This window comes from Thermobia domestica, chromosome 1, assembly GCF_964235325.1.
Source record: "Thermobia domestica chromosome 1, izTheDome1.hap1.1, whole genome shotgun sequence".
Lineage (NCBI taxonomy): Eukaryota > Metazoa > Arthropoda > Insecta > Zygentoma > Lepismatidae > Thermobia > Thermobia domestica.
In genome coordinates, this window is record NC_137454.1 from 308,784,453 (window position 1) to 308,807,616 (window position 23,164).

The 23,164-nt window shown below is 36.8% G+C and overlaps 1 protein-coding gene across 3 annotated transcripts in view; it reads left to right on the forward strand.

The window, feature by feature from the left end:
* Window positions 1–23,164, forward strand: part of LOC145661962 (forkhead box protein O-like) — a 583,915-nt gene that overhangs the window by 349,989 nt on the left and 210,762 nt on the right. For all 3 annotated transcript variants that reach the window (XM_081727318.1, XM_081727314.1, XM_081727325.1), the window contains exon 3: window positions 18,393–19,021. In XM_081727318.1, coding sequence (XP_081583444.1) covers window positions 18,393–18,992 — 600 coding nt within the window. In that variant the 3' untranslated portion in view covers window positions 18,993–19,021. The remainder of the gene's footprint in view (window positions 1–18,392; window positions 19,022–23,164) is intronic.

Sequence of the window (23,164 nt, forward strand, 5' to 3'; positions counted from 1 at the left end):
GTTTTATACATAATGAACTCAAGACCCTTCAACAGTTTATCTTACTCGTTTTCGACCAAAGACACACATATATATTTAATGTTCTGAAGAACGAAAAGAATCTTCTTTCAGAAGCAAAAATGACATTTTAAAGATACACAAACTATATGGGTTTTCTTAACAGTATTCTACCACTAATAATAATAATCTAACTTGTTAAAAGACTACATCAATATAAAAAAAACTAAGCTTCTGTATCGAACCAGAAGGGGAGAATGTTTATCTTAACTGCGGTTGACCTACAGGTCAGAAAGGGGGAACTCGGTGAAGGCAGACAGGATGTCTGGTTTCCAGCTAGGAAAAAAAAGAACACTCAACACGAATTTGTATTTTAAAGGAAGTAAATGAAATACGAATTCTGTTGCAGTTTTTAAAAAAAATAAAAAGAAAAGAAATAATTATTCGCAAAAAATAGTTTGCGAATTTGCGGCACTACAGTCCTTCCTCCTAGGGAAAGAAAAATTTTAACTGTAAGGCAAAAATTTTTCGTACTAACTACAATCAAAGAAAAAAAATTCCAAAATTAAATTTTAACGATAGTTCCTAGACCTAGTAACTCTTTGATTGAGATGAGGTGAATCATCTTGTGATTCCTCGTTAAAAGTTATTTCACCAGAAGCAGCTCGATAAGTGGCATTAAGAGCTGGACTATTTGATTGTACACCTGCAATGATTGTTGGCTTAAAACATATGGTTCTGATACAGTCTGAATTACACCATTTATTTCTATGTCTACAACAATTAAACTTAAAACTACAATACACACAAAGAAATATCAGAATAGTAAACATGATTATATAAGTCAAAATAGAATAAGAAAATACATGATTACTTTGTCTTATCTGCCATTCTTGTTCATTAATTAATTTTTCAACATCCTCAACACGATGGCTGGCATATTGTAAATCTGTAACTTTGTGTATGATATGATTAACGGCAAAGTAAATTCCATATTCTTAATATTGATCTTTGAGTTTGAGAATATACAACAATCAATGCTATCATTTAGTAGTGGAAGCAAATCTTTACTTGTACTGTTACTTACATATATTTCCTGAGAACTGATTAAGGAATTTGGACCATAAGCTTTACAGTTTTTATCTAAAGTTAATTTTCCAGTTTTATGAATCAAAACAGTTTTCGACACATCATTTCCACAAACTATTGTTAATTTTTCTGGGAATGGCGAAGCAAATAGCCATTCATTATTATCTAATGAAATCCATAAAATATTTCTTAATTCTACTATACGTTTGTTACAATCTGCTGGAATTGACTTAACAAAATCAATAAGTTTTACTTCACAGTCTTCATTACTATGTGTAGGTTTTAACGGAAATGTTTGTTTGCAAACCCTTGAAAATGAAGTTAATTCCTTACAAGTATTAAACATATGTTCATCAATTTTACCATAATATTGTTTTGATGCTTCAATAATCAAATACGGATTTTGAGGCTGTATAAAGAAATACTTATTGTCTTTAAGCTCAGTTGGAAATGGAATTAATTTATACATATTAAATCTTAAACCATCAGTCAAAGGTAAACTAATAGCATAACCAAGAATTTTCTGATTGATAAAAACAATGGATCTAGATGTTTTTATTAATGTATGACATGCAAATTCATATATGTCTGACTACGAGTATTGACTACGTTTAATAGACAACACAGTGTCATGAATAGTTTTCAAAAGATTATTTGATAATAATTAGCATATGAAATGACATCTGATTTAATTATCGTAAATAATTAAATAAGAGTCATTGGTAATTAACATATGAAATACCAAAATTAGAATTTTTAGATTTCAAACAACCAAATTAAATTTATGAAGTTAATTAAATATTCCTCTTTGGTTTTTCACCATGTATATACTTTTAATTTGCTCAACGTTGTGGAGTTTTCGGGTGATTACACTTAATTAAAGTTCTAGATGAGAATACCCAGAACATACAACCAAAAGATTTATATATATATATATATATATATATATATATATATAATCAAGCAAGCAGACAAGGAGAGAGGATGTCTCATGATGGCTGCGAACAAAAATGGAAACTACATTACCTACTAATAAAGTCTACTAATATTATCTACTAATAATATAACTTTAACCTATTAGCATGAACTACAAATGTTTTTCTTCGATTAGCAATAGTACAATTAACTCCTTTAACTTTAACTACTTTGTATGGACCGATCCACTGTGAACCCAATTTCTTGGATCGTCCTCTTCGAACAGATTCATCTTTAAGTAACACTTGATCGCCTACTTTAAACAATTGTTCTTTATGAGAGGCGGTCTTATCATATTGTTCTTTGTTTTTAACCTTGGCTTGTTTCAGTTTTGATCTGGCTAACTCGTAACTGTTCTGAAGCTTCTGCTTTAGGGTCTTGATGTAATCATCATACGCGTAATTAATGTCGGTAGTTTGTTTCTGTAATATACCAGGGATGTTAGCCATCCGGCCAAACATCAACTCGTGTGGAGTATAGTTAGTTACTGAATGTGGAGTTGTATTGTAAGCAAAAGCAGCGTATGGCAACCAGACGTCCCAGTCCAGTTGATTTTCAGACACATAATGCCTCAGATACTCAGCAAGAGATCTATGAACTCTTTCAACGAAGTTAGCTTGAGGGTGGAATGCACTAGTATGTAGTTTCTGAATCTGGAACATGCGACACATTTTCTTAAAGGTATCGCTCATAAAATTAGTTCCTTGATCGGTTAAAATAGTTTGAGGTATACCGAAAACACAAACAAATTTCGTCACAAATGCTTCAGCTACGGTTTCTGCATCTTGTTGCTGTAGGGGAATGGTCACTAAATATTTCGATAATTCATCTTGGCATGTTAAGATGTATTTGTTTCCGAGAGAACTCTCAGGAAACGGCCCTACAAGATCTAAAGCACATTTCTCAAATACTACTTCGGGAGTGGTGGTCAAAACCATAGGAAGTTTGACATTAGGTTGGGTGAGTTTGTTCTTTTGACAAGACTCACATTTCTTTATGTATTCTTCGACATCGGTGTTTAGTTTTTTCCAAGATTTCGGATCGATATTGTTCAATTCTAAGTACGTTTTGATTTTAGCTATAGTCCGATGAATGCCTTGGTGTCCACCGACAGGAAGGTTGTGAAACTCTTTCAGAATCCTACTCTTTGTTTCTTCGTCAAGGGTAGAAGGTTGACCTTCTGGATCGGGGTCTAAATATGCAATACGACTCAATGCATCAGCATTGGTATTACGGACACCTGCTTTATAAACAATCTTATAATTATATTCTTCTAACTTAATTCTCCATCTTAAAAGTCTACTACTAGGATCTTTTACACTAAACACCCAAAGCAAAGGTTTATGATCAGTCACAAAGGTTGTTTCCTTTCCAAAGATGTATGGGCGGAATAGTTTGGCAGCCCAAACTATCGCAAGTAATTCACGTTCGGTTGTGGAGTAATTTCTTTCAGCATTATTTAGTGTACGACTAGCGTAAGCGATTGGTTTGTCTTGACCAATTTGGCCCTGAGACAAGATAGCTCCAATTGCGACTTCTGAGGCGTCACAGGTAATAATAAAGGGACGGCTCATGTCAGGATATTGAAGAAGAGGTGGTGATGTCAATTTTTCCTTCAAAGTTTGGAACGCTAGTTCTTGTTTGGTTTCCCACTTGAATGGAACATCTTTCTTTAACAAAAGAGTGAGAGGTTTGGCTATATTGCTATAGCCTTCAATAAATCTACGGTAATAAGAACTTAATCCTAAAAATCCACGCAATTGCTTGACATTTTTCGGATGCGGAAAATGTAACACTTTCTCAATTAAGCGAGGGTCTGGCTTCAGACCTTGATCTGTTATTTGATGTCCTAAATATGTTACTTCTTTTCTAAGAAATTCGCACTTATCAGGCTGAAGTTTGAGGTTGTAGGTTCGAAACCTATCAAATACAAGTTTCAATCTTGACATATGGTCCTTTAAGTCTCTACTATAGATACAACAATCGTCTAAATACGAAAAACACTTTAATCCTTGTAATCCGGATAGAACAATATTCATCATTCTCTGAAATGTTGCGGGGGCACCGCATAATCCAAAGCTCATGCGATTATACTCGTAATGACCATATGGTGTACTGAAGGCGGTCTTACTACGGTCTTCAGGTTTAATTCTAATCTGCTGGTACGAACTGGCTAAATCCAAGGTCGTAAAGTATTTCGATTGCCCTAACTGATCTAGTATTTCTGTAATATTCGGTAAAGGAAAGCTATCTCCAATAGTAATCTGATTAAGCCTACGAAAATCTAAACATATACGAATCTTAGGTTTGCCTGATGCGTCCATCTTTTTCGGCACTATTAATATTGGAAAATTCCAAGGACTCTTGCTTGGGGAAATTATACCTTCATCTAACATCTTGTCGATTTGATTTTGTACTTCTGCCTTATGTACCTCGGGAATACGGTACGGTTTCTGAGTCACGACTGTACCTCGTTTGTCGGGATGAATGGGGATGCTATGTTCAATCACATCAGTATAGGAGAGTTTGTCTCCCTCTAAATAAAATAAATCATGATATTCTTCACAATGCGACAGTATTAACGCTTTCTCTTCTGGATTCAAATGGTCTAATCGCAAGTTCTGCCTAAGTACTTCTAAACGCGATTTTAACCCTTTAGTTTGACTTGCATTGTCAGATTTGCTCAATGCATAAACACTATGAGATTTTGTCATATCAAGAAGTGGTTCAAAATCTAAAGAGATTGGAGGAATTTGTACGTCTACCTCATTTTCAGTCAAATTCAAAATGCTAGTTATACATTTGTTATCGGATGCTTTAACTATAGCGTCTGGCAGGAATACACCGTCTGCCAAAGTACGTTTGGACAAAAATCCTATCCCATTATTTTCAGTCTTAACTTCAATTAGCTTTTCAGTACGTGCTGGGATCTTTACTTTAGTTCCTACATCAATTTTCAATTCAGCTTGTCCGTCATACGAAATTACACAATGATGTTCAAGAAGAAAATCTCTGCCTATTATACCGGCTACATTACGAGGTAATAAATCACTACGCATTACATGAAAAGTATGAGTCACTCTGTTCTTGCCTATTTCTAATCTAAGATCTAATGTACCTAAAGTATGGGCATGAAAATTATTGAATCCATGCACTGGAGTGGAGTCACATCTATGTATCTTTCTCAACATTGACTCACGTAAATGGCTATACTTAATAAGCGATAGATCTGAGCCTGAATCTAATAACATTTCGTAATTCTTATTTAAATCCATCATTCGTACTTTAATTTTACCCTTTTCATCGATTATACTCTTAGTGGAACATTCGCATAATTGTGCGTAACGTCCAATTGTATCAGACTTAACAGAATTTCGATCAGGTTTCTGAGGTGGGGACACCTTCGTACAATTATCACTCGTTTGTTCAGTGGAACAAAGGAAAATCTTCTTAACATTATCATTCTGATTTCTATTACTATCAACACGTTTCTCTAATTTAACTTTTGAGGAGTTGTGTTTCGATAAACAACATAAAGACTTATTCTTGCTACAAGATTTTGGCTTGGTGCTGTGGTCAGCACGGCATTTCTCTTTCAATTCACAAGCATGCGTGTCAACTACGGGATGACGACGCGGTGAGACATTATTCGGTTTTGGTCGCGGAGAAGGTTTGCGCGGTGTACGGCGCTGAGGACACACATACACTGGGCGACGCGGCGAAGGACTACGCGCTGGGCGTTGCTGAGTGCGACGCGGAGAATGACTATGCGATCGGCGACGCTGAGTGCGACGCGGAGAATGAGCACACGCTGGGCGATGACACTGAGAACGGCGCGGAGAAGGATCTCGCGCTGGACGACGCTGAATGCGACGCGGGGAACGGCTTCGCGTTTTGCGGCAACGAGAACTACGCGGAGAAGGACTGCGCGTTTGGCGGTGATGAGAACAACGCGGAGAACTTGTGTTCTTTCGGGTACAAACATGGATACGCTTCTTCGCACAAGTATGGTTACGCTTTGCACGACAATGATAGGAGTGTGTACAACGTAAAACACAACAAGAATTTGAATCCTCTAATTTGTCACTATTTTCACTACAATGTTTATCATGCGGTTCTTCATGCGAGTCTACTGAATGATCGCAATCTTCTAAACAATGAACCTTTTTCCTAAAATTTCTACTATCCTTACGGGAATGAGAAGAGTGATGAGAATCTCTAGATTTACTTTCAGAATGCTTTTTCTGGGAAAATTTCCTATTTCCTTTCTTCTCTGACTTATGGTTATGATTTGAAGAATTTGCCCTATCTTCATTCTTAGAATCTAATGGCTTTCGTCTCTGAGACAATATGTGCGATTCTTCAACTAGAGCGAAATCTACTAATTGAGCGAAACTATCATCTTCTGTACTTTTACCACGAATTACTGTTTGAATGCGGGGATCGCTAATTCCCTGGACAAAAGATGCTTTTGTCAAATGATCAATAAGTGAATGAGCACCAGCTCTTTCAGTTTCACGACATATTTTCGAAGCAGCAGCTTTCAGATCAGCTCGAATTGTATCTAACTTGCTAGCCCATGAGCTAATACCCTCATTTTTGCCTTGCCTGGCAGAAAACAATAAGCAAGCATAATAATCAATAGATCTATGTGTAGCATAGTTCTCTTCTAAAATTGTCTTAACTGCTTCCCAAGTATCTACGTTCAATCTAACTAAAATACGATTTCTAGGTTCTCCTAAAATTTTCGACTTAATAAACTTCAATAATACAGGCTTATCACGGGGGTTAACTAACCCTTGAGCAATTTCACAACTATCAATAAATTGCCTCAACTTAGAACGATCTCCTGTAAATGGTTCTGCAATAACTTGAATTGCCTGAGAAACTTTAACATAGTCTGGCTGTACGTTACTTCCGTCAGCTTCTGCCATGATTAAAAATTCAAATTACGTTTCAACGTAGAAACAACAAATTAATAAATGAATGAACCTCTTAGATTTGCGAAAACTCGAAGGTTTGAGCAATAATGGTTTCTGAGAGGAATTTCTCACTTAACCTAACTAAATTTAAATTCACGATGAGTTTATTCACCTGTATGGGGCTTTAAATGCCTAATTTCAACACTAAAATGCACTGCACTTATTCAATCACTAATGAACTGAAATCACTAATGTGCGTTTGGCGTCACGATACAGTGAGCAGGATGTTTTGCTGATTGATGGCCAGTCAAACAACAAAAGCGTCCTTTTCCCTTTTTCGCTTCCGCCAAGGAGGATGGAATGAAAGTTAAACAGATGGAAAAAAACTTTCAGCACACAAAAATATCACACATGCGAAATGCACATGCACAAAACACAGTTCACTTAAATAACTTAAACTGGTATCAAAGTTTACGATGTCACGATTATTCCTGATATCCTAAGGCTGTGCAAAAAGTTCACGATATCCTAGGTTGTTCAAGATATCCTAGATTGTTCAAGATATCCTAGGGTTGTTCAAGATATCCCACCGCTGCCACCAAATTATGTGGCGGGCCGGCGGTATGCGTTTGCGTAGACCGGCACCCACACAAGAGTTTTGTAATTTACCAAAATACTTCTATTTAGTCAACCAAAGTTTCTGCAAAACACCAACTATAACTCGAGCGGTAAAGTTATACTGGAAACAGGAACTCAGCTAACAAAACAGTTCGAAGAATCTTAGTATTACACGGTAGCGTTGGCCGTGGCCAAGACTTATCCTCTAATGGAAACAATGGAATCGTTATCCTGATTAAGGTTTGATAACCAAACAATCCTTTGGGATATCTCTTGAAACAAAACTCGAAAAGTATATTCCTTGCAGTAAGCCTGCAGTTTATTGGCTCTAAACAAATTACAAGAACCAGAGCCGGGGCGATAGTGTAAGTACTGTGTCTATTTATATAAAAGAGTTTTAACTTACGTGGCGACGTTCCAATAGGTAGTAAATATAACTCACTAAATGTCACTGATAAACAAACAAAATTGACTGTAGCACTTTTCACAAAAATAAAACAAAACTGCACTAGACTGGGAGGGCACGAATCAGTCCTAGTGGGTAGGTAGGTAAGAGGTATACTATTTGATCTACCGGTCTGCGAACAGACATCAAATAGGGTAGGTTACCAGAGGTTAAGAATAGGTTACCGTTTGATCTACCGGTCTGCGAACAGACATCAAACAGGGTAGGTGTAAAGGTTACCGTTTGAACTAAGTTGGTTACCAGAAGGAATTGAGGTTACCGTTTGATCTACCGGTCTGCGAACAGACATCAAACAAAGAAGGTGTAAGGGTTTACCGTTTGATCTACCGGTCTGCGAACAGACATCAAACAGGGAGTAACTATTTGATTACCGGTGCGTTTTAGGCCAGCTAAGCAATGAACTTAGAGTCTGTCAAAACACACATCAAATAGGGGTGCGACAGAACTTTAGCCGTCAACTTCCTAAGCTTGCCAGCAGTTTCTGGAGCGAGTCCGGGCTGAAGCGAAACTTGCGGAAGTAGATTGCCAAGTTCGGAAGGAGGTAACTTTAGCCGTCAGTTTCCTAAGCAGACCAGCAATTATGGGAGAACCCTGGCTGAGCCATCTTGCTTTCAGAAACAGATTGCCAAGTTACTGTGAGGATTAGGTAGGGTAGTACTTTGACCGTCAGTTTCCTAAGCCGACCAGCAATTATGGGAGAACCCTGGCTGAGCCATCGAGCTTTCGGAAACAGATTGCCAAGTACTGGGTAAACCAAGGTAGTGAGGTAGGTAACCAAGAGATTGAGTAGGCAGGCCTCCGTAGAGGCAGAGAGGTTTGAAGGCAGAGGGATGGACAACTAGAGACTTCTTCGTGATAAGTTCCTGAACTGAGACGTACCTAACGAATTGCGTACTCCTCGTAGTCTGCACGTCTCTGAGGGGTTCAGGAGAGGGACGTTGTCCGACGAGAGAGGCCAAAACATGCGTTTTTAAGGGCCTCGGTCGGAGGTGCAAGCGGCACCAATTTACGGTCTGTGTGCAAAATAGTAACGTGAGCAAACGTTGCACGAGGACCGTAAGGTCAGAGGTTGAGCATGTGTGGAGATCTAAAAAGTACCTAGGGCGGAGCCCGAGGGGGACCAGTATCCTGAAAAGAAAGATTATTGGCTTTGCACACGATTTCGGGTGCAGATGACCTCGGAAGAGTTCCACTCTGAGGGGTGGAGCGACTAACTATTGGAACGAGCCATGCCATTAACATCTAGATTGGCTAGTACAAGGTGCCTTGGGCGGAGCCAGGCAAAAGATAAGATTTTGTGTGTGCGCATGCGTGTGCGTGTGATGTGTAGTCCTTGAGTTTAGGTGTGTGAGCCCCTTTCTCTGGAAGAATGAGATTACATCGAGATATTACAGAGAATGGTACAAATAGTATCTTAAACTATAAACATATACTAAACATAAAAGATTTCAAGTAATAAACTTGAAAGGTTTTATACATAATGAACTCAAGACCCTTCAACAGTTTATCTTACTCGTTTTCGACCAAAGACACACATATATATTTAATGTTCTGAAGAACGAAAAGAATCTTCTTTCAGAAGCAAAAATGACATTTTAAAGATACACAAACTATATGGGTTTTCTTAACAGTATTCTACCACTAATAATAATAATCTAACTTGTTAAAAGACTACATCAATATAAAAAAAACTAAGCTTCTGTATCGAACCAGAAGGGGAGAATGTTTATCTTAACTGCGGTTGACCTACAGGTCAGAAAGGGGGAACTCGGTGAAGGCAGACAGGATGTCTGGTTTCCAGCTAGGAAAAAAAAGAACACTCAACACGAATTTGTATTTTAAAGGAAGTAAATGAAATACGAATTCTGTTGCAGTTTTTAAAAAAAATAAAAAGAAAAGAAATAATTATTCGCAAAAAATAGTTTGCGAATTTGCGGCACTACAGTATTCAATGTATGATAATTACTGATAAGTAATCTTATAGCATTCACAGTAGCTTTTGTAGTTGTCAATTGAGTTGGGATCATGAAATATAGAGCCCAATACTGTTAATCCCATGGATCTTCTACGGCAGAAAATCTGACAGATTCCTTTAATGTTCTAATTTCTCATGCTCGCATAGGTCCTGCAAATGACATTACTAAAAGTTGTTTCATTTGCATCTACATGTAGAATATAGATTCAAAATTCTACTTTCTGCTCTTCAAAACTGCAAACTATTAGATAAAAGAAATAATAAAGCTCTTCGTAATTATCTTCAATTGAAACTAGGAAATCCTTGATTATGTTGCAGTACCTGTGTTTCACATAGAATTCTACATAAGTTTTGAGTGAAGCATTGCCTTCACATGGAGCCACCAATTAAGAGTCTAGATTGTTAGATATATTTAAATTTAGTGTGAGGCCTAGGAAATTGTACGAAGTCCTATTCAACAAGGGATTTCACTACATCTAATGTAACCTAATCTATGGTACCTTTCAAATGAAACTCTTATCACTTTCACGTGCTTTTTCAGTCTTAGAATTCTAACAAAGACATCTTACCATTTATATTGAATTGCCAGCGTTATTTCTTATTCGTTCGCGCATATGAGAGTTTCGATTGAATATCTTCAAGCATGTCTGCTTCGTTGTTGATGGCTCTTTTAACATGTTACCGTAACATTGTACGTCCTAAAGCCTTACAACTAGTAAATGGAACTGAAAGGGAATAAACCTGCCAATGATAATATTCTCTCATAAAAGTTGCAAAGTAGTATACAGTAAATTCTTCAGATTTTATTTACTCACATATTCGTTTTGATGTCACATGTTTCTTTTGGCGATTTTAAGTATTGCTTTTAAATTTTTATTTAATTAAAATATCTTTTAGTACCTCACAATAACTACCTAAGCCGTAATTACAATTTTTAAGTTAAATGAAACATTTTCAACTTCTTAACCAATTTCTGAAATAGAGTAGGTTTGCTCATATGTTTAGTGTTCAGAAATGTCGTTGTAAACAAGTAGGTATTAATTGATAAGTGAAACATGTATTGAAGGCCAGTGATTATAGGTACACCTAAAGTTGATCATAAATCTAAAATTTCACAGGTTGAGTATACAACGTGATATTTCTTTAAATATGTACTAGTCAACTATTTCTATGGTAGAAGAAGATGAAGACACAAAAATAATTATATTTTAAAAATCAATGTTTTCATCAAGGATGTTATAAATAGAGGATCTGCCCATATATATCTTCATTCTATTAAATCGATGAAGCCAAAAAATAACCGAGCATCGGCACGTCTGATTGGCTGCTCTCGTTCCTGCCATTGTCTGATTGGATACTTTCGTTTTCGCCATGATTGTTGGCTCAAAACATTGCGATCCTATTGGGCGGAGTGGGCAGAGTAGGGGTGGCGAAACTGTGACGTATGGCTTCAAGATTTTGTTGTAAGGGCAGATCCTCTATTTTATAAGATCCTTGGTTTTCATGTATGTATTTGTTTGTTTTTGTAACCATGACGATATGTTGAATGTCGACATAGAAACAGAGTTGCTATAAGCCATAATATAAATAACATCAGAGAGATCACAACGGACATAAAAAGTATAATAAACGACATTTTGGTACCATATTAATTTTGTTTGTGTGGCTCAAGATATATCCAAGGATCAGGGCTATAGAACATCGATTAAGAGTAAATGGATTTTATTATTCGTTCTAAGCAAGTGTATCATTTTATGTATAGGAAAGAAGATAAGCTCAATAATGACTGTTTCTAAATAGAATAATTTATTTATACTGTTCTGTTTATTTGGTTGAAATGTAAGTGCCAGTATTGGCTGAAATGCTAGTATTGCTTCCTAAAGTTTTGCTCACTAATATTAATATAGATTTATCACTTGGCTCTTGTGTTGACTAACACTACTGCAAGGATTCCGGTAAACTCTGAGTGGAAATTATAATCACCTCATATATTGGAATTACGTCACTCAGATATTGACGATTGTGCAGCGTTCCATTTTGTAAGAAAATTAACTAACTTTGTGAATTATTAACTATTGTCAACTTGAACTGCTTAACAAACAGGACGTAACAGTATACGTATAAAAGTAAACATGCAGATGATTATACAGGGTGGCGCAGTTAAAAGTAGCTCACATCTTTGAATGCGAATGCAATATTTCGACATCTGAAATAGAGTAAACAGCTACAACGATGGACAGTTTATGAAATTATCGATTGTTATTTCTTCAACAATCGATAATATACGACAGTAGACATACAAGAATTGTCGATTGTTAGCATTCTTGAATAACATCAAGGATAGTTATGAGTGATAAAGCATGGTTTCATCTTTCCGGTCATGTAAATTCACAGAACACGAGGTACTGGGCAACGGAGAACGTTAGATTGTTTGTCAGCTACCACTCCGTAATGAAAAAATCGGTTCTTGGTAGGGTGTAACAGGAACGCGCATCATTGGACCGATATTTTTTTGACACTTCCCTCAACACGGTTGCATATATGGAAATTTTTGATGCATTTTGTGCTCAACTCATTACAGCAAGATGGGGCAACATGCCATACTTCTAAGGTATCCTTGGAACGAGTCCATGATATCTTTCTTCCCTGAAGAACGAACTGTCAGCAAAGGTTTGTGACCACCACGTTCGCGGATCTAACATGTGATTTCTTCCTGTGGGGACACCTGAAGAGCAGGGTCTATGAAACTAATCCACATACAATACAGGAACTGAAAGACATTAGCCATGATGTTGCCGCCATCAATATCCGAAATTTACGCTGGATATATCTGAATATGCTTATACATGAAGATGTGTGTTGATGTTGCAGGGGGTTACTTTCAACATCTTCTATAACTGTATTTTTCACTGTAATTTTTCTCTGTTTTTCATTGTAAATAAATGGTAAGTCCATTTGAGCTCTTCGTTTCTGTAATTTCACTGCATTTCCTTTATTCTTACACGGGCTACTTTTATCTGCGCCACTCTGTAGAGGCGGCGTGGTAATATAGTTAAATGCGCAATGCAATTTAGTTTGCTTGGAAATAAAGCATATCACTGCAATCATGTGTGCCAATCTTAACTTGAGAAGTGTGCAATGATATATATATTGACCAAAAAGTAAATAATGCATACCAACCAAATTATAAGAGAATTTATATCTAATAAGGAACGTCAAGTTGCTATTGTCTTCCTTAAGGCGCTGCTTAAGAAAAAAAAGGCAAGTATGCTACTAAAATTGAAATCTAAGCAATTTAATCACATTTATGCTTTTGGTACGATATTCTAATCCTGGATACAATTTTCACACTTGAATTTTTCGACATCCTTGTAGTAATGACTGTCATATTTGAATTCAGAACAAAACTGTTAAATTTATCCCCTTTGATATTCGAAACGAAAACAGAAGTTTGTTTTGTTAATCAGTTTGTATATCAAAAGAAGTTTTATTGCTTTAAGGGTGCTTTGTAAAGAATTCGAGAACTTTTAAACAACTTTTTATTTATAAGAATGTAAAAGGACTTGTCTTACCTTTGGATCATCATAAAGTTGAAGAACTATGTACTGTAAGTGACTGTTGTTCTCTGACGGATTTCAATGTTTTAAGTCACTCTTATTTTCCCGTGAATGAGCTTTTTGAAAGATGCCTAAACAATGCTTTACTTTTTAACTATTGTTACAGCATTAAAAGTGGCTTATGCTTTTCAGAACTTCTCTTCGGGAAACCTTTGCGTCATACGCTTGAATCACCGCGTAGTTTTTCATTCCATTTTCTCGGAATTTTCTGGCTTCCTTTTGTTTCAGTCATCTTCGTTGCTGACATCTATCGGCAGAGATACCACAATTCAAAAACAAGTACCTGGCGTTGTGGAAGTAATTCTGTGCTAAACAAATGAGAATCAAGCGAAAATCCTTTTCTTTTTCTACCCTTCAAAGCAAGTTGTTGTCACTGTTGAGTAATCGGTTCCGAGGGAGCACTGCAGTCGAGATAGATTGTGATTGTCATCTGTTAAACGGAGTTGACGTCACAGAAGCGGCTCTTCGACGTCGTTGATTATAAAATTAGTTGCCAACGCTCAGGAGTAGATTATTTTTTAAAAAATATAAATATACACAATAAATAAGAGGGAGTCTATTTATAAAGAGTATCGGATGTAGACCCTAATTAAAATTACTTCAGAGGAAAAATATTAAATTTAAACTTGTCCTAGAAGGATTTATTGCTTTTCTTTATACTTGATAGATCATCCAGGACTAGGGTTGGCACTTGCCCCGAATTAGACAGGACATTCCAGATTGTAAGAACAATATCACACAATCCTGAATTACATCTAAGAGAAACACACAATCCTTTCCAGGACACTTGCAATACTATAATTCATTTTTTATTTATATTCAAATAATCTGAACAGTTTGTATGATATTTAAATACAGTGTTCAGTAAATAACGAGTTGAATGTGGAATTGTTCATTAACATATAATAAAAAAAAAATGTTATTTTCATCCTTAAAATGCAGATCCCAGATAGTAACTAACCTGTGACGCCACACGCCACTTTTCCTACACAATCTTAATGTCACTTAACCTCTTAACGCCAGAATTACTCGAAATAGTTTGAAAAAGTATCCAGTGATGTATTCTATATGGAGTAAGGTTACTAAAGTTAGATCAACTGAAAAGTTCGCGAAAAATTGTTGTTATGTCTTTCTAGTGTGTGGCAAAAAATGTCACATTATTGTAATATATCGAGAAATATTTGGCTCAAAATGGGCATCATTGCGTCCCTGTAACCTTGGAACATCCATAAATGTTACTTATGTGTATAAAATAGTATAATCCGTGTTTTTCAGTAGAACAAAAGATTAAATCAGCAAAAACACAGAAACACGTTGTTCTTTTCCTGCCAAAATCCTTATGCTCACAGAACTAGACAAAGTCGTCAATAGAAGGAAAACTAAGCAAGTATGAGTTGAGCGGTTCGTCACGAATTCGTTACAATTGGCATCTGTGACTACAGTCACACACCAGCTCACAGATGCACGCATTAGTAAAATGTTGCGGATTCGCGAAAGTCGTCCAAAAATTGTTAAGAAAATTTAAACTGTAGTTATTTTTTATCTGATTAGTAATATGGTGACTGTACGATCTACTTGAAATATCCGCATATCACTATGGGACGCGTATCTTGAATTGACTACCGTTCATGTAGTCTAAAAGTAAGAGTATACGTGTTTATTTGGATAATCAAAGTGCTGCTATCTGATATAATTATTACCAGATGCCACTAGCGTAACAGCAACGTAGAAAAGTCACTAATGAAACATCAGCCATTTTGGAGGCATGCTTTGAGTTTGAAGTCATTTAAAGAAATCTTCGTTTTCTGTATTTACCGGGTATTTTGCATAAAACATCCAGTACTCATAAATCACAAACAACTAGGGAAAAAATGAAACAAAAAGTAATAACATGTCAGAGGGCCGTTGAATTCATGGAGTGTTCTATTTGCCCTACAGGGCTCTCTATCATGGAGTCCTGAGAGATCAATGATTTAAGTAGCAAGGCATGTCCTCTGATACATCATTGAAAATATTATGGAAATACAAATCATATTTTGTAGGAAAGTTTTTCATGTGAGGTACCATTTAACTCTAAGTTGTTGCACAATTAGGTGAAACATTCATTGTTTTAAATTACAAACGGCTGGTGATAAAAGGATTTAAAAAAAAAGAAAAAGAAAAGTAAGATGAGAAACTACAAGACAGTGCATCGAATGGAGCATTCTTCTTGTCATACAGGGCCACAGGAATATTTTAAATAGGTCCAATAACATCATTGAAAAGATAATGAAGAACAACTTTTGTAAGAATGTATTTTTTTTTCCTGTGGGACTCTGTTTACGGAATGGTTACAATTTAACTGAGAGTTTTTACATAGCTGTTGTTAATACGACATGATGCAAGTGCAAATACTAAAACACCAAAGAAGACAGCATCTGACCGGTCTTTGTAAAAGATGCCCCACACGAACGAAGAAATAACAATAAATCAATCTAGGTTTTATTTCGTGTTTTGATATTAAACTCGTATTACCTTCCTGCTTTCAATAATTTAGTTCTTTCGTGGCTAAGCGATTATCTTACGCGCCTTTGGCGTGGGAGATCCGGGTTAGATTCCCTGTGGGAGCTCATGTGGTTCGGATTCCACGTTATTCAGTAGGTCCATGTCCTCGCTGCTGAATGGGACGTTAAACTCAACTCTTTATTTCTGAATTTACTTAACAGAACTTCCTTACACTGAAATTTCCTAGACGTCACGTTCTTCATAATTGATTTCTGTATTGTTTGATTATTCCTCCCGAAGGCAGTATATATATATATTTTTTTTTGTATAGTCCCAATTAGTACATTTCATAGTATATAACACCAAAAAGTTTCTCAGTACATACCTAATTGATACCAAAATGTCTTACAATCAATAGTAGTTACTATAGAATTATTGTTCTGCATTAGTGTCATGATTATGTTTTACGTTTTTATCAGTCATTTGAATTCTGCATTTTACTGTCCAAAAATAACTTTTCCCCCCTGAATTCTGCAGTGTGATTTGTAGTTTTTTGGAATAATTGAACGAGTTACAAACTGAGAAATTCGGCTTAATTAATTGAACTTATATCTTGGTACTTATTAACCTACATTATTATTATTATTATTATTATTATTATTATTATTATTATTATTATTATTATTATTATTATTATTATTATTATTATTATTATTATTATTAGCCACTTGTTTAGTGTGTTTATTTTCTTAAAATTCTTTAAGTGTGTTGCGGGATGCGTGAATACAATTTCAGAGCGAACTGAACTTAAACCATCTAAAGGTACTATTTTACCGAAACTGCCTGCAGTGATGATTGGTAATCGCCTACGTATTTGTGTGATTTCAAAATCAATTAAAAATTCGTAAACAATTAGAAAATTCGTGAAGTATCTAATCTACAAAGAAACTCACATTTATCCTACTTACGACAGCTATAAAACCATCCTTGAGAACTTTCATCTTCCAACACTAGAACAAAGACGTCATATGATTGATTTATTATTCATTCAGGAAGTAATTCAAAATATTTTGGACTGTCCTGACTTAGTTTCCTCATTGAATTTTCATGTTCCGTCATTAAAAACGCGTAAAAACGCTGGCCTCTATTATTGTAAAAAATATTGATGAAATCACCAATATGGAGAACAACATATTTGTATAACAGAATGTGTGTAAATAAATATGTAATTATGTAATTTTAGACACCGTAATTGGGCTATGGCCTGTTGTGTCGACAATAAATAAATAAACATTTCGAGTAAATGTACCGTCACAAGCAGCTCCTTACTGCTTGCCTTCATGGCGGGCAGTTTCAGAGAAATACTATTTTCAGAAGTTTCCCTTTTATTTCAACTATGACCTTTAACCATTGAATGCCTTAACTGGTCCTTAAATAATAGAGCATTGGCAGGAGAATCCAAACATTGGTGAAACTGAAAGCTAGTCATCTACCAACGTTGGCTCGACGTTGTATTTGGCTGCTTTACCGAGCGTTTGCAAAGGAACTAACGTAGCCTCTATGAAAGAAAATAAAATTGCATTTGAGGTTACAAGGTCGCAATTGTTGGATAAATGACGGCATAAATGGTTTATTTTTAAACTATGGGCTAACGCATTTTTTTAAAAGTTGAAACTGTTGGATTAATGACAGCACATGTTGGTTGGCCAACATATACTTTAAATTACGTTAGATCAACGGATTTTTAAGGCGAAACTGTTGGATAAATGATGCCACATCTTGGTTGGCCAACGCACCTTTAAATTACGTTGGATCAACATGTTTTTCAGTCAGAACTGTTGAATAAATGACCGACATGTTTGCTGGCCATACGTTAGGTGAACTTATTTTTTCAACTATTTTTCCGCAATTTATCCTTTGTAAGGTTTATCAAGTGTACTGCTAGGACATAGCCAACTTACCAACTACCATGACGTTACTGTTGCTGGCAGTCTTCTACCTGAAATCACATAAATGTGGAGACAATCCCTAACCATGGTGGATAGTGGTTTCACTGTATTAGTATCTTAAACACGTTAACCAATTATTGAATTGAAAAGCTAGCACATAATGTATTTAGACATAATTTCACTTGTTTGGATAATCCATATTGTAATAATGAAAGAGGTTGAGAATCAACTGTTGTAACCATGTTCTTTGTGTAGAACGTATTATACATAATACTAAAGATGTGTTTTCACTTTCCATAGGACATGTCTCCGGCTCAGAGTGTTCACTCCTTGTCGCCGTCCCAAGGGATGGAGTCTCTTAGTCACAACGGTGGTTCCTACCCGCAGGAGCCGTCGCCCCACCAGCAGTCAGCGGAACAAAATCTACCAATTGGTCCCTATCGAAACGCATCCCAGGGATATTGTGCCTTGCCTCCGTCAACGGGAAATTCAGTTCAACAGCAAGGAGAAATCCGCCCAGGTCTCAGCCAACCGCCACAGCAACAGAAAGACACCGAAACACCCACGCCATCCCAAATGATGGGTCAACTAATGGGTGCCCTCAACAACAGTAGCATCTTGGACGACCTGAACTTAAACATCGAAACGCTTCCGGGTGGGTTTGATTGCAACGTAGACGAAGTGATTAAACACGAACTAAGTATGGACGGCAGCCTGGACTTTAATTTCTCGCAACATAACCATCATAACCACCATAACCACGGCCACCATAATCATCATCACCACCACCATCAACATACGGGTCAACCTGGACAGTTGGAACAACATCCAGTGGCTGTGACGCAGCAAAATGTGCCATACACGTCAACAGTACCTACAGGACCGTCGTGGGTGCACTAGTCGTAGTTTCGTCAACCCGTCCAACAGAGGTAAGTCATTGTTAATAGTGTTAATTTTATATGTAGTAATTGTGTGTATATGTGTACCTTTGTTCAAAATTCAGTTGAACAAACACTTTTCGTACGAGGGGCGTTCTATATTAATTTACACTTCATTTCATTAGCGTGAAATCAAACCAGTTACGCTTCAGTATAATATCCACTTTCTAAATTTATTCTTCCTTCTGCGCTTGTCAGTGGTAAAAGCCCTATCTTTTCAGCCCTTCCTGGATTTTTTTTTTTTTTTGGACTACGTAAAACTTTCGTCAGGACAACTGTTTGCAGATCTTTGAATTTAGCGAAATGTCCGCGCAGAAGTTTCTTCAAAACCTGGAACAAATGATGATCAGAAGATGTAATTAGAGGGATTATCTAATTCTATTTCTGATAACGTTACGCAATTGTTTTCCTAAATAAGTAGTTCCAGTCACGTCAACCAAATCATCTAAGATTTATGCTACTGATCCCTTTTCATTCTGCCGGTTCATATAATGGATGCCGTTGGAGAAATGCGCAGGGTTCACACACATTACGCTTCTCTGGACTATGTTAATACCTGGTGACAGACTTATGCACACATATTATCTCTCAGTGATTGTAATGCTAAGCTAGATGGCGGATTCCTTGAATAAAATGTAAATCAATATAGAACGCCCCTTGTACAGCCACCTTATACAAACAGCTAGGTAAAAAGGTATTTACTTAGACGTTTGAGTAGAATTGTGGATCCGGGCAATTTCTTCTATCTACAAGTTACTGAAACGCAAAAAATTGTTTTCGTTAATACGTCAATCATTAAGCAATTCTATTAACATTCATTATTTTTTCTTTTTACGTAATGTTCTGTCCAATAATAATATAATAATAATAATAATAATATAGAAGGTCTTGAAGTATTGTAACTTTGTCCCAACTTAACCAGATTGTCAAAAAAGCTATTTTATTTTTTGTATGTGTGTATGAGGGTTCCAGTAAATGAGTAATTCTTGTGAAAGATGCTCACAGTTTTCAGCCGTGTCGGACAGTATTCATGCATAAGATTCTCAACACCACAAGAAACACCAAATCCATTTGCTATTTTTCAACCACAATTTATATAATCATTTAATATGGACTAAACTCAATATCGAAACCTGAAGTCTCGAAACATTGTACTTTTGATGGATTTTCTGCTATCAAAGTCCGTGTGTGGTTTTTAGTTGTAGGTTTTTTTTCGTTTCCTTCTTTATTTGGCTTGCAGGTATACTTCCTTCTTTTATTCTATTCATTTTATTTATTTTTGCTTTTTTGAGTCAAATCTTGCAACTTAATTTCCACACACTTACATACGAATTACAGCTCTGAAATGTTGTACAGATACGTAACCCCAATCACAAAACAATGTTTTTACTCTCTTTTAACTCATCCTTTTACTATAACATATATAAAATTTAATTATTTAGAGGAATTATCGATATCGCCTGATACTTATACAACCAGAATCGTCTTGGCAGTTTAGCTGGTTGCATATAATTAGGCGTTCTGTTAGCTTCATATCAAGTTCGAATATTGTTCTTTTCGTAGTAAGACTATTGACTTCCACAACGAAATTAAAAGTAATGAATATACGAGGTACGGTGAATCATTTTATTGCAAACAAAGTACGAGGGCTATCCAGAAAGTAGATTACGTTTTGGAATAAAAAATCAACAAAGTATAGGAAACAAATTTTATTATATACAGATGAAAGCCACACACAAATACTACTTTTCGACATAGTCACCATTCAAATTAAGGCATTTATCGTAGCGATGTACGAGCTTGGAAATTCCTTCGTCGAAAAATTCGGCCGCCTGCGACTTCAACCACTTCGTTACCTCTTCTTGCAGCTGTTCGTCGTCATCAAAACGCTGCATAGCCAGCCACTTCTTCATTGCTGGGAATAGGTGGAAGTCGCTCGGTGCCAGGTCGGGACTGTACGGCGGATGAGGAAACAACTCCCACTGAAAAGATTCAAGAACTTCACGCGTGACATTTGCCGTGTGGGGCCGGGCGTTGTCGTGAATCAACAAGATCTTAGAGCTCAACATTCCTCTGCGCTTGTTTTGAATTGCTCTTCTGAGGTTTTGCAGAGTTTGGCAATACCTTTGAGCGTTTATTGTAGTGCCTCTTTCCAGGAAGTCCACCAAAATCACACCTTTTCTGTCCCAAAAAACAGTCGCCATCATCTTCCTTGCCGACATTGTTTGCATGCATTTCTTGGGTTTTTGGGGAGAACCTGTGTGCCCCCACTGCATTGATTGCAATTTCGTTTCACAGTTCACGAGTTTCACCCATGTTTCGTCACCAGTAACGATGCGATCGAGTAAAGAGTCACCATCCTTATTGTAGGCGTCCAAAAAGTGCAACGCTGCAGCCATTCGCTGATTTTTGTGGTCCTCTGTCAAGATTTTTCGAATCCATCTTGCACAAAACTTGTGGTAACCAAGCTTTTCGCTGATGATTTCGTGCAACAAACTTCGCGAAATTTGTGGAAAACTCAAAGAAAGTTCCGTTATTGTGAACTTTCGATTTTCACGGACTTTAACATCGACTTTTTCGACAAGTTCGGCAGTCACTTTGCTGGGTCTCCCACTTCGATCTTCGTCGTGAACATTGGTTCGGCCATTTTTAAATCTTATGACCCACTGTCGCACTCCACCTTCAGTGATAATGTTGTCCCCATACACTTCACACAGCTGCCGATAGATTTCTATTGGTTTACAGTTTTTTGCTGTCAGAAACCTTATTACTGCACGCACCTCGCAGCTCGCGGGATTTTCAATTAACGCAGACATTTCAAACCGTCACAGTATCTTAACGGAGCACAGCACGAACCTCTCACTAGCACGGCTAGATGCCGACTGAGCTGCGCAACGCTCTGACCCCAAGATGGCCGCGCTAGCCCCGCCCCTAGCGGACACAGACGAAAACGTAATCTACTTTCTGGATAGTCCTCGTAATAAGCTTACATCAAATATGAATAAGTTCCTTCAAAGTATTTCCCTTGGAATGCATTTTTTCCAACGCTGATTCCACGATTGGAAGCACTTCTGGAGGTCACCTTTCTTCAGAGACTTCAATTGCGCTGTCGTCACTTTCTCAATATGGGAACTTTTCAAAAACCTTTTTTCTTTTAGCACAGTTTTGATTTTTATGAAGAGCCAGAAGTCGCATGATCCAATATTCGGAGAATACGGCTGATATGGACAGACGGATATATATTTTTTTGCCCAAAAATTCGTGAATCAAAAACTAGGTTCGAAAGTCGGGGAACGAACTTTCCCACTTACTCTTCTCATTTGCAAATCGGCGATTAAAATACTTTCCGTGAACCCGTACGAGATGTTTATTTATTCAGAAAGCTCTCGAATAGTCATTCATCTGTTTGAACGAATCATTTCTGCCACTATTTGCACGTTTTCATCTGTTTTTGGCATTGACATTGATCATTGCTCGTCTTCAACTGACCTATTGCTGCTTCTGTATCGCTCATACAACTTTTGTAGATAGACTTCAATGGCATCGTTTCATCGCCATACACAGTTTTAAATATTTCAAAAGCTTTTTTGGCATTCTTTTCGTCTTGAAACAAAACTTGACGCATTACTCAAAATCCATAGTGTGCGACAGGCACTCTGAACACACCCTTACAGTTCTGCCTCTGAAAGCCAACTGACATGTCATAACTCTTTCAAACTCGGCAGTAGCTGTCCCAGAGGTTCAAACTAGTGAGCTTACTAGTTGAAATGCATAAAACGTTGATAGGTAGCGCTGTGCAACTATATTCACTGTACTTATTGATCACATCTCGTATAGTAAACAGTAAATAAATGCTTTATTAAAATGCACTATGAAGGAGAGAACATTCTTCTTGGTGGGGTAATTCAGTGTTATTATCAAAAGTCGAGAAAAATCTACTAGAAATATTTTCTTCGTTGAGTAAAATGAAGGAATAAGTATTGGGCGCGAGTGAACCACTTCCCTAATATTCATTTTTTAAAAATCCCTCAGCACCCAACGCTTGCCATTTCATCCGCCCCTCCCCCCAAAAAATCAGTGCATTTTCTAAACCTTTGTTAGTACCGTAATGAACTGACTACCTGCCCCTTCCCC